Below are 12842 nucleotides of genomic sequence, written 5' to 3'. Positions count from 1 at the left end.
TGTAGCCTAATGAACCGAATTACCATAAGCAAACGTTCTAGATTAGAATAACGGGAAATGACATGATGAACGTTAAATTCACTACTGTGATATATTTATCTGGGAATTTACACAAATTTAACAAACAAAGTGCAAATAATTAACATAATGAAACAATGAATGTGCCCGAATTGGCAGGAAGCAGAAAGCACATGCATGGTAAGAGGAGCATAGCTCAGGAGGAGAGGAAGAGGCGAAGCGAGAGGGTCATGGCTAGAAGGGACCAAGCGTCAGTTAACATGAACTTTATGAATTATGAAGCATTATGAAATTGTTAGATTAGATTACTTGTTAGATATTACTGCATGGTCGGATCTAGAAGCACAAGCATTTCGCTACACTCACATTAACATCTTCTAACCATGTGTATGTGACAAATAAAATTTGATTTGATTTTGATTTATGTGCTTATTTTGATTATGAAAATGCTTCAAAATTCACAAAAAGTGGTGTTAGCTGATGAAGATTATCTCATAGAACAAAACGTATAAGATCACCTAAGCCTGTGTTTATCACAGACCTTCTTTTCGGAGTTTATCCAAAAACCCTCCAAAAAATGACCAACAAGCCATGGCGGAGTTAGTGCCTACAAAAGGATGCCATAACTATTGCTCTCTATAGATCTCCATACAAAAAATCCCCACTTGGTCTGCTTACTGCTGAATTGTCGCATGGACAGATATTGAGGATCCACTCCCGTCAAAATAGACAATAGATTTAGGCCTAGGGTTTCAAGCTTTGGTTGATTTCATATGGAATCTACAAGTTAATAATAAATATGTTGGATTCACGTCTCCATCTCAACCAAAAATCAAGGTCAAAGAATAGGATTAAATCAAACTGTATTTAAAGTGCATTTAAAGTTTGCAGCATCCGATGTACAATAAGGCGGGCCGGGCCCCCTAAGGCCATAATGCCGGCCCCACATGATGTATAGGAACATGTAGATGTGAAAGAATTTGATATGTAAGCTTATGGTTGCATCTCCACTTTGCCCTCTAATAGCTTTGGTGGAATTTTCACCTTAATGTAGACCCTATACTTAACAGATCCTATTCCTAGGTCAGAATAACATTTACGGGCCTCCTTGGCTGATTGTGCTCTAGCGACTCCTTGTGACGGGCCGGGCATCTGTAGGCTGACCTCGGTCATCAATTGAACGGTGTTTCCTCCGACACATCAGTGCTGCTGGCTTCCGGGTTAAGCGGGCGAGTGTTAAGAAGTGCGGTATGGTGGGTCATGTTTCGGGAGAGACGCATGACTTGACTTGACCTTAGCCTCCCGAGCCCGTTGGGGAGTTGCAGCGTTGAGACAAGATCGACACTCTGGAGAAAAGAAAAAAAACATTTACATTTCAGTCATTTAACAGACGCTCTTACCTAGGAGTTGGGTTTGGAGTTGTTTCTGGACCGGGGGCCAATCGGACTTCACCACTTAGTTTTCTATTGTGCTAACCAGTGAGATTGCCACATACTGCAGTACAGGATGTGACTGCTAAAAAAAAAAGCTTATTATGAGGTTATTACAGGTTAAACCCTCACCCCAGACATTACTGTACAGGTAATGGAAGTTTGTAGTTACGGAGGGTGCCTATTATAAAAATATTTTTTAAGTAGCCTTTCGTGAACTAACTTGACTTTTTTTCCCCCTTACCATCTCTGACTTTGCTGATATCTACTTTATTGAGGAAAAATGTACTTACTATGACTGTGATATGTGGTTGTCCCACCTAGCTATCTTAAGATGAATGCACTAACTGTAAGTCGCTCTGGATAAGAACGTCTGCTAAATGACTCAAATGTAATTGCAAATGTATTTATGTATGTCAACATGATAATGGGCCTGGAGACTCCTGCTTCCACTCGGTCAGAGATGGGAGATAATGGTCCAGTAGGATCAAGGTGGATTAGAATGCCTGTATAAAGAGCATCAGGCAGCAGCATCAGGCCTGCATGTGCCCAGCTCTACCAGGTGAGTGAGCAGAGCTGATCTGACAGGAACACTGGTTCAGCTTCTTTTGTCCAGCTATCGGTGCAGCCTTGCTGAAGGACCGAATTTGTTCATATTTCCAACTATAAAACTATAAATATGTTCATATTTTCTTCTTGACATTGACTTTAATTCCATGCAGGTTCTTGATTGTATGACAGAAAGTTGTCGCTGCTTGCCAAATGGAATCGTCTGTGGCCATATGTGGTCTCCTTTGCCTGCTGTTCAGCCAAGCTGTCCCCATGTGTGTGCCCACGGACTACACTCTGTATGAGGAGAGACATGAGTGTGACTTCTGCGTGGCCATCAATACTACCATTTGCATGGGTTTCTGCTACTCAAGGGTAAGCAGGCTACAAGCTGAACCTGACATTCTAAGTTTTCAACAAGAAAAAATCTGTAAAAATCACTCAGTTTAAAACGTTTATCCTCCCACAAAAACATGTTTTGTTTTCCCTTTATTTGATCAGCATAGTCTCATTGAGATTAAGTATACTATTTTACAAGACAGACCTGGCCATAATTGCAGGACACTAGTAGTTACAGACAAGGTCAATTATACAACATACCATATGTGAATTATATCCTGTCACATGTTGTGCATTGGAGAAGAGATTATAAAATATATGTATTGAAACTTGAACTATGTAAAATTCCACTTGGCAGGCTGACCGTGAGACATATTTGACCTACATCGCATGAATTTAATGTATATATGTTTAGCATGTGTCTGTGTGTGTGATAATCAGGACAGTAATATGAAGGAGCTGGCCGGACCACGATTCCTGGTCCAGAGAGGCTGTACCTATGACCAGGTGGAGTACCGTACAGTGATACTGCCTGGTTGCCCGCTCCATGCCAACCCTCTCTTCACCTACCCCGTAGCCCTCAGCTGCCACTGTGGAACTTGCAACACAGACAGTGATGAGTGTGCCCACAAGGCCAGCAGTGGTGACGGCCCCAGGTGTACCAAGCCACTCAGACACATCTACCCATACCCTGGCCTGAACAACTACATCCACCCCAACTAAATTCTCTCCCTTCCGTGGACAGATGTAGGATCTTAATTTGAGCCAGTTTTCTACAGCAGGAAAATATCCTTTAGCAACAGGAAATGCTAATTATTATATGGATTATAGTTCATGGTCCTTTTTTGTAGGGTTGATACATTTTTCATTAGGGTAAATCATGCCTGACATTTTAAAGTGGAAATTACAAACTTTAGAAGCCTTTTTGCTGAGCAGGAAAATTCTCAGCAACAAAAGTGATCAAATTAAGCCCCTGCATCTGTAATGACCATACTACCAACAGGGGAGGTAATGAGAATGATCAGTTCAAATAAAGTTTATGGTCAATAGCCTACTCATTATCAAAATAGAACATCATTGTGCTTAGCATTGTGTTTATGTGTTTGTGGTGGATACATACTTGTAGTTACAGGGTGGTGGACTCCATGTATTGTGACATGTATAGTGTCTGTTTTGTTTGGAATCTGGATGTGCTTTTTCATTTACTGCTATACTTACAATGGAGGCTGACCCTGGTATTTTTGTCTGCTTCCTGGGTTTGTTCTTCTCTGTCTGTCCTGTCCATTGACACACTGAGCTATTTTGTTTACGTTGAACCAATACCATGAATGCAACTAGATTAAAGCTGAAGTCTGTAAATAGTTGTCAGTAATCTTAATTAATCACATCCTGTGTAGGAACACAGCTTGCTGTCACACTCAAAACACAACACAGACACACTGACAGCAACAACATAGTGATTAACAAGACCGTGGCAATGACTCCCTGACTTTCCCTCCGTTGGCTTGATAATCTGATTGTAAATTATTTCTGTGTGAAATAATCATAGAGATATTAGCCTGTGCACTATTAAGTAAAAAAACATTCTAAATTCTAAAAAGATGTATTAGTAGTTTTGTCAAAAAATGAATACAATATAGTATAATGAAATACTGTTTTATTTCACCAAGTGCACTCGATGGACATTACTAACACACATCATTCAATGGGATTTCATACATTATCCTATCCTATCCATTCCTATCCAAAGTGCATCTGGTTATAACTTTAGTCTCGTGGGAGTGTATCACAGGGGGTATGCGTGGTCGGAAATAAACAAAGGACGTTTGGGGAGACAGCTGGTGGTCTATATATAAGTCACCAGCTCAGAGGGGGACATGTTATGCGCCTGTCATTTGGACTCCCTTCTATCTCAATCAATGCTTAATCTGATATTATGAATTTTCCATACCTTATGTTGTAATCCAGTCTGTGTCAATGTGACAAGTGTCATGACATGATGATGACTCACAGAGGGAAACCACAGGGCAGGGAGAGGTAAGGAGGCTTAGATGGAAATGCTGAGCGATTCGTGCTTTTGAGGTTGGTTCGGTTTGATTACCAAAAAATGTATTGAGGTATTCTATTTCTGTTTCGATAAAACATGTTTTACATTAAATGCATTGTGCATTATTATGTGGGTTGAATGCTAACACCGAATAAAACAATGAATATAAGTCCCATGATTTATTCACATTACTTAACTTTAATAAAATACTTTAGTTGTGCATATTACATTTGTTTTATTTGATTACTTTATTATTTCATTCAGTCATCATCTCATCTCTATAGAGCTGCTGCCTATGCTGTCTGACAAAATCACTATTTTGTAGTCTTCAAAGTAAATAAGGGACACTTTTATGACTAGTAGTCGACCGGTTAATCGGAATGGCCAATTAATTAGGGCCGATTTTAAGTTTTCATAACAATCGTAATCGGCATTTTTAGATGCCGATTATGGCCGATTATATTGCAATCCACGAGGAGACTGCGTGGCAGGCTGACCACCTGTTACGTGAGTGCAGGCAGCCAGGAGCCATGGTAAGTTGCTAGCTAGCATTAAACTTATATTATGAAAAACAATCAATCTTAACATAATCACTAGTTAACTATACATGGTTGATGATATTACTAGTTTAACTAGCTTGTCCTGCGTTGCATATAATCAATGCTGTGCCTGAAATTGTGTCACTTCTCTTGCGTTCAGAGTAAGCAGAGTCAGGGTAAATGCAGCAGTTTGGGCCGCCTGGCTCGTTGCGAACTGTGTGAATTACATTTCTTCCTAACAAAGACCGTAATTAATTTGCCAGAATGTAACAGCAATATTTAGACTTAGGGATGCCACCCGTTCGATAAAATAGGGAACGGTTCCGTATTTCACTGAAAGAATGTTTTGTTTTCGAAATGATAGTTTCCGGATTTGACCATATTAATGAGCTAAGGCTTGTATTTCTGTGTGTTTATTATATTATAATTAAGTCTATGATTTGATATTTGATAGGGCAGTCTGACTGAGCGGTAGTAGGCAGCAGCATGCTCGTAAGCATTCATTCAAACCGCACTTTCCTCCGTTTGTCAGCAGCTTTTCGCAATGATTGAAGCACAGCGTTGTTTATGACTTCAAGCATATCAACTCCCGAGATTAGGCTAGTAATACTATAGCGCCTATAAGAACATCCAATAGTCAAAGGTCTATGAAATACAAATGGTATAGAGAGAAATAGTCCTATAATAACTACAACCTAAAACTTCTTAACTGGGAATATTGAAAACTCATGTTAAAAGGAACCACCAGCTTTCATATGTTCTCATGTTCTGAGCAAGGAACTTAAACGTTAGCTTTTTTACATGGCACATATTGCACTTTTACTTTCTTCTCAAACACCGTGTTTTTGCATTATTTAAACCAAATTGAACATGTTTCATTATTTATTTAAGACTAAATTTATTTTATTTCTGTATTATATTAAGTTAAAATAAAAGTGTTCATTGAGTATTGTTGTAATTGTCATTATTATAAATATATAAAAAATGCTGATTAATCGGTATCTGCTTTTTTTGGTCCTCCAATAATCGGTATCGGTGTTGAAAAACCATAATAGGTCGGCCTCTATTTAAGACGGCTGAATACCAAATATCAATAACTTAGATCATCTATTATCAGGTAGAGATACCTTGCGAAGCAACAGCTGGTCTCTATGTCAGGGGTTCTTAAACTTTTTCAGCCTGGGACCCAAATGAGAAATTCTGTGTTTTAATGGGACCCAAGCTTATAAAAACATGCAACTATATGTAAATATGTGTACATTACATTGTCCTAATGCCTAAAACAAATGCAATATAGACAAAAACGAATAACAATTAAATGAAATAACCATATAAATAGCTATCCATGTGTATTGTTCCCCATTAAAAACACTATTACATATATGTCTAGGTTGGAACTGTTGCTGTTAAAATACAAGACATCACTTTCATTCTGAACTGGAATAACCAACAATAATTTAAACAGTAAGATGTACAGTAGACCTGATTATTTTTCATCTGTACTGTTACTTAGGGTTGCAGTATCAGTTAGCTAGCTAGCTAGCTTGCTTTGCCTAACGTTTACGTTAGCTAGCTAGCTACTAGCTGTGTACATTGTTGTTGTTTTTTAAGAGAAATTCACATCGACTACTATGAGAGATAGTAATCCCTCATTTCTGTTTACAGTGTCATCATCAACTGTTATAAAATGACAATAATGCCTTGCTAGCTGATTTTCTCTTCCACTGTTTTAGTACTGTTTCCTGAAGCATTCTGCCCTGTTCTGAAAAAAGTCCCTGGGTTTACCGTCATGCTGTGAATGTTTGGTCAGGACGTGTCGTTCTTTTGTTAGTTTTGAGACTCATTACTGAGCACTTCCCATCACAAAACACATTGTGGGCGCTCCTCGTTATTTCTCAAAGTTTGCATGAAACCAAGAGAGAGAAACTCATTGCTGTATTGCATTTCATGACGATTGAGTTCAGTCAGAACTTGTGACTAGCTTGAGTCAATTCAATAACAGCGGTGAGTGACGGCGAGTAGGAATGACAAGTCAGTGGCTGACGGCACTTCATCTGCTCCTGAACGACAGCGCCGCAGCGTGGGTGTCGCGGAGTGATCTTCAAGAAAACTGCCTCAAAAGAGCAGGTATACCACGAGGCACACGCACGTCTTCCTCACACTCGCGCATCTGCCAAACTGAGCAGAGGCAACGCTGCTAAGCAGAGAGCGCAGTTGCACTTGGCCAAATCAATTCTAGTAATTCATGAAATAATTATACATTTACTCTGACACGTCGCGACCCACCATTAACAGGTGCGCGACCTGAGGAACTGTGCGATGTGCGCATTGAGCTCACATGAAGAAAAAAAACGAAATGGAATTAAAATAATTGAACCGACGTCGACCAATTAATTAGTTGTTTAAAAACCAAAAATAACCGAAATGTTGGTTAATCGCTCAGTACTAATAGATGGAAAATGACCATAGATATTCATTGTCAGATAGCATTCATCAGAATGATTTCAACATCACAAAATTGCGTATCGAGCATGGTTCACTCGGCACCCTAATATACATTATTGTTATATTGTCCCCCCACCTTAAAACTTCCTTGTCAATACTACATAACTAGAATTGACCTCATGAAAGTCTCATTGATTTAATCAGATTGGACAGTGATTATAAGTGTGTTGCTTTTCCATTTGTATTAAATGCAATTGGTTTAAAATGAATAAAATACTGTTGGCCTGAATTTACTCTGAAACAATCAGACTAATCACATGACAATGGTGTGAATTGTCCAGCTGACATACCACATCAAGCTGTGTTTTGAAGAGAAAAGCCCTGATACTCTGATGAATAAAGCAATCATCCAAACAGAATTTGACTCCTCAGCATTATTTTAGACAGAATTGAATTAGCTACTGTATGTAGGGCACATGCCATTCACAGTTCCATTCAAACAAATCTGTGTAGTTTTGTTTTTGTTGTGTTCCCCTTTTTCAAATGGTAGGAAACCAATCGCAACAGAGGATTACTTGTCTGAATGTAACAGTATAACTTTAGACCGTCCCCTCGCCCCGACACGGGCGTGAACCAGGGACCTTCTGCACACATCATCAACTGACACCCACGAAGCGTCGTTACCCATCGCTCCACAAAAGCCACGGCCCTTGCAGAGCAAGGGGAACCACTACTTCTAGGTTTCAGAGCAAGTGACGTAACCGACTGAAAGGCTGCTAGCGCGCACCACCGCTAACTAGCTGGCCATTTCACATCGGTTACATGAACACGAGGGGCCATATCACCAACATTAAGTTCAATGACTCTGTGGTGGAAATTATTTCTCCAACTAACCATTTGTCCAAAGAAACATGGCAGAGTTAGTTAGTGCCTACAAAAGAACACCATTACTATTTCTCTCTATTGGGCTCCTTGATAAAAATGGAGCAATGTTTGAACATCATTGCCAATCAGGTGCATCCCTTCATGGCATCAAATCAAATTACATTTTATTGGTCACATACACATGGTTAGAAGATGTTATTGTGAGTGTAGCGAAATGCTTGTGCTTCTAGTTCAGACAGTGCAGCAATATCTAACCAGTATTCTAACAATTCCACAACAACTACCTGATACACACTCATCTAAGTAAAGGAATGGAATAAGAATATATACATATAAATATATGGATGAGCAATGACCGAGCGGCATAGGCAAGATGCAATAGATGGTATAAAATACAGTTTATACATATGAGATGAGTAATGCAAGATATGTAAACATTATAAAGTGGCATTATTAAAGTGACTAGTGATCCATTTATTAACTTGGCCTATGATTTCAAGTCTGTATGTAGGCTACAGTCTCACTGTGTTAGTGATGGCTGTTTAACAGTCTGATGGCCTTGAGATAGGAGCTATTTTTCATTCTCTCGGTCCCAGCTTTCCTGAGGTTGAAGCGGCGCTATTGCGCCTTCTTCACTACACTGTCTGTGTGGGTGGACCATTTCAGTTTGTCCGTGATGTGTACGCCGAGGAACTTAAAACTTTCCACCTTCTTCACTGCTGTCCCGTCAATGTGGATAGAGGGATGCTCCCTCTGCTGTTTCCTGAAGTCCACGATCATCTCCTTTGTTTTGTTGACGTTCAGTGAGAGGTTGTTTTCCTGACACCACACTCCAAGTGTCCTCACCTCCTCCCTATAGGCTGTCTCGTCGTTGTTGGTAATCAAGCCTACTACTGTTGTGTCGTCTGCAAACTTGATGATTGAGTTGGAGGCGTGTGTGGCTACGCAGTCATGGGTGAACAGGGAGTACAGGAGGGGGCTGAGCACGCACCCTTGTGGGACACCCATTGTTGAGGATCAGCAAAGTGAAGATGTTGTTTCCTACCTTCAACACCTGGGGGCGGCCCATCAGGAAGTCCAGGACCCAATTGCACAAGGCGGGGTTGAGACCCAGTACCTCAAACTTAATGAGGAGCTTGGAGGGTACTATGGTGTTGAATGCTGAGCTGTAGTCAATGAACAGCATTCTTACATAGGTATTCCTTTTGTCTAGGTGGCAATGTGCAGTGTGATGGCGATCGCATCATCTGTGGACCTATTGGGGTGGTACGCAAATTGAAGTGGGTCTAGGGTGACAGGTAAAGCACTTCAGGATGACAGAAGTGAGTGCTACGGGGCGATAGTCATTTAGTTCAGTTACCTTTGCCTTCTTGGGTACAGGAACAATGGTGGCCATCTTGAAGCATGTGGGGATAGCAGACTGGGACAGGGAGAGATTTAATATGTCCGTAAACACACCAGCCAGCTGGTCTGCGCATGCTCTGAGGATGCGACTAGGGATGTCGTTTGGGCCGGCAGCCTTGCGAGGATTAACACGTTTAAATGTCTTACTCACGTCGGCCACGGAGTAGGAGAGCCCACAGTCCTTGGTACCGGGCCACGTTAGTGGCACTGTACTCCAATTTGTCTCTATACTGACATTTTGCTTGTTTGATTGCCTTGCGGGGGGAATAATTACACTGTTTGTATTTGGCCATTTTCCCAGTCAACTGTCCATGGTTAAATGCAGTGGTTCATGCTTTCAGTTTTGCGCGAATGCTGCAATCTATCCACGGTTTCTGGTTAGGGTAGGTTTTAATAGTCACAGTGGGTACAACATCTCCTTCACACTTCCTTATAAACTCACTCACCGAATCAGCATATAAATCAATATTATTCTCTGAGGCTACCCGGAACATGTCCCAGTCCGCGTGTTCAAAACAATCTTGAAGTGTGGATTCCGATTGGTCAGACCAGCGTTGAATAGTCCTTGTCACAGGTACATCCTGATTGAGTTTATGTCTATAGGAAGGGAGGAGCAAAATGGAGTCGTGGTCAGATTTTCCGAAGGGAGGGCGGGGGAGGGCCTTGTAAGCATCGCGGAAGTTAGAGTAGCAGTGATACAGTTTTGCCAGCATGAGTGCTACAATTAATATGCTGATAGAATTTAGGTAGCCTTCTTCTCAAATTTGCTTTGTTAAAATCCCCAGCTACAATAAATGCAGCCTCAGGATATATGGTTTCCAGTTTACATAAAGTCCAGTGAAGTTCCTTGAGGGCCGTCGTGATATCGGCTTACGGGTGGATATACACGGCTGTGACAATAACCGACGAGAATTCTCTTGGGAGATAATACGGTCGGCATTTGATTGTGAGGAATTCTACGTAAGGTGAACAAAAGGACTTGAGTTACTGTATGCTGTTACAATTACACCATGAGTCGTTAATCATGAAACATACACCCCAGCCCTTCTTCTTCCCAGAGAGATGTTTATTTCTGTCGGCGCAACGCACAAAGAATCTTCTGTATCCATCTGCAAATAGATTTTTTTTCAGCAGGATAATGCTCCATGCTACAAGGCTAGGATTGTCCAGGAATGGTTTCACAAACATGACAGTGAATTCAGCTTACTGCAGTGGCCTGCCCAGTCATCAGATCTCAATCCAATTGAGCATCTTTGGGATGAGATGGAACGAGCTATTTGGAGTAGAGATCCACTACCAGCCAACTTGACAAATGTGGGAAGCACTGGAGTGAACATGGGCCAGCAGCCCTGTGGAACGCTTTCGACACCATGTAGAGTCTATGCCCAGACGAAGTGAGGCTGTTCTGAGGGCAAAAATAGGTACAACTCAATATTAAGAAGGTGTTCTTAATGTTTTGTACACTCAGTGTATACGCCATTTAGCAGCCATTTTTGTCCAAAGCGAGTCATGACTAAGTGTGTGCATTCATATGACATAATATCATGTTTTTTATTGTGGAGAAAGAAACAATAAAACATTTTCAAACTTATTTGACATCTCATTGGTTTAAAGCAACATATTTTATTTTTATTTACCTTTATTTAACTAGGCAAGTCAGTTAAGAACAAATTCTTCTTTAAAATTACGGCCTACCTCGGCCAAACCCTAACCCGGACGACACTGTGCCAATTGTGCGCTGCCCTATTGGACTCCCAATCACAGCTGGTTGTGATACAGCCCAGGATCGAACCAGGTCAAGGGTCAATGACGCCTCTGGCACTGAGATGCAGTGCCTTAGACTGCTGCGCCACTCAGAGCCCCCAAATATGACTGAAACCCATGACTGATTGTTTAGATATGTTAATAATGTAGACACCTGTAATCTTGATGGGATGTTCATGTGACTTGCCTGAGATTCATTCCATATATGGATTTCAGAGAACATGCAATGAATCTCACTTACAGCAGTGATGCTAAATAAAAGCTTTGATTCAATATTTATGTTTTAAAGATTGTGATGTTGTTTTGTGATTTAAGGACTGTGTTATGACTTGTTTTAAAAAGAAACAGCATTAGTAATTGAACAACACCTATCTATTATAACATCCCTTACTTACCCAGCTCGTCTTTGACCCTTGACCCTTGACCCTGTGTGTTGGCTCCTGTACTGTGGTGGCTAATGATTGGAATATAAATTAATGAACAGTTAAGCATCATTGTCTGTGTTTGCTTTCCCATGTTAAGGATTATACATTGACATGATGTTTGGGATTATAGCACTGCAAACATCCAACTCTTTGTAATTGTTTTATTTGGCACAAGGACTTTCAGATAATTCAAGTCTCATTCACTCTCTTATGGTTAGCATTATTTTGGATAGCTTGATGTAAACCATTTCATGTAATCCCCTTTCATGCTTTTGTAAAAAAAAAAAAAAATCCCTACATGCAGTGCAGTTCAATTTCAAAGATCCTGTCCTAGTTTGTGTGTAGGCCTATTGAAAAGCAGTTGAAGAGTCTACCCATAGTAATGAATACGATAAGGATCTCTGTGATCCTACTCATCTGATATATTTGACTCCTCATGCCATGTAGGATTTGGTCAGATGGCCTTGGTCTATACTAATAACACTACTATACCAATAACACACTAAGTTTAAAGTTTTATTAGTCCTATCTTATTTGGAGAAAGTTTGTGCTATGTCCAATCATAGGCCTATACCCAGTGGTGTAAAGTACTTAAGTAAAAATACTCAGTATTTTGGGGGGTATCTGTACTTTACTATTTATATTTTTGACAACTTTTACTTTTACTCCTCTACATTCCTCAAGAAAATAATGTAGTTTTTACTCCATACATTTTCCCTGACACCAAAAAGTATTAGTTACATTTTTAAAGCTTAGCATGACAGGAAAATGGTCCAATTCATACATTTATCAAGAGAATATCCCTGGTCTTCCCTACTGCCTCACAGACTCATGAAACATACATGCTTCATTTGTAAATTATGTCTGAGTGTTGGAGTGTGCCTCTGGTTATCGCTGAATTTAAAAAACAAGAAAATGGTACTTAATTTGAAATAATTAATACTTTTACTTTTGATACTTAAGTATATTTCAGCAATTACATTTACTTTTGATACTT

General features: G+C 40.1%; 1 protein-coding gene across 1 annotated transcript; it reads left to right on the top strand.

Moving 5' to 3' along the window:
* Positions 1-2173: 2173 nt before the first annotated feature.
* Positions 2174-3695, top strand: LOC139550699 (thyrotropin subunit beta-like). Its single transcript, XM_071361781.1, has 2 exons — positions 2174-2372; positions 2778-3695. The coding sequence occupies exons 1-2, from the start codon at positions 2211-2213 to the stop codon at positions 3057-3059; spliced, it is 444 nt and encodes a 147-aa protein (XP_071217882.1). The 5' UTR covers positions 2174-2210; the 3' UTR covers positions 3060-3695.
* The last annotated feature ends 9147 nt before the right edge of the window (positions 3696-12842 follow it).

Source organism: Salvelinus alpinus, chromosome 2 (genome assembly GCF_045679555.1).
Source record: "Salvelinus alpinus chromosome 2, SLU_Salpinus.1, whole genome shotgun sequence".
In the NCBI taxonomy this organism is placed as follows: Eukaryota; Metazoa; Chordata; class Actinopteri; order Salmoniformes; family Salmonidae; genus Salvelinus; species Salvelinus alpinus.
The sequence above is the reverse complement of the archived record's forward strand: the minus strand, read 5'-3'. Positions and strand labels throughout refer to the sequence as shown.

Excerpts from the sequence above, each read along its gene's own strand:
- LOC139550699 (XM_071361781.1), top strand. The coding sequence starts at position 2,211 with ATGGAATCGTCTGTGGCCATATGTGGTCTCCTTTGCCTGCTGTTCAGC. Across the intron at positions 2,373-2,777 it reads TGGGTTTCTGCTACTCAAGG|GACAGTAATATGAAGGAGCT; the intron begins GTAAGCAGGCTA and ends TGTGATAATCAG.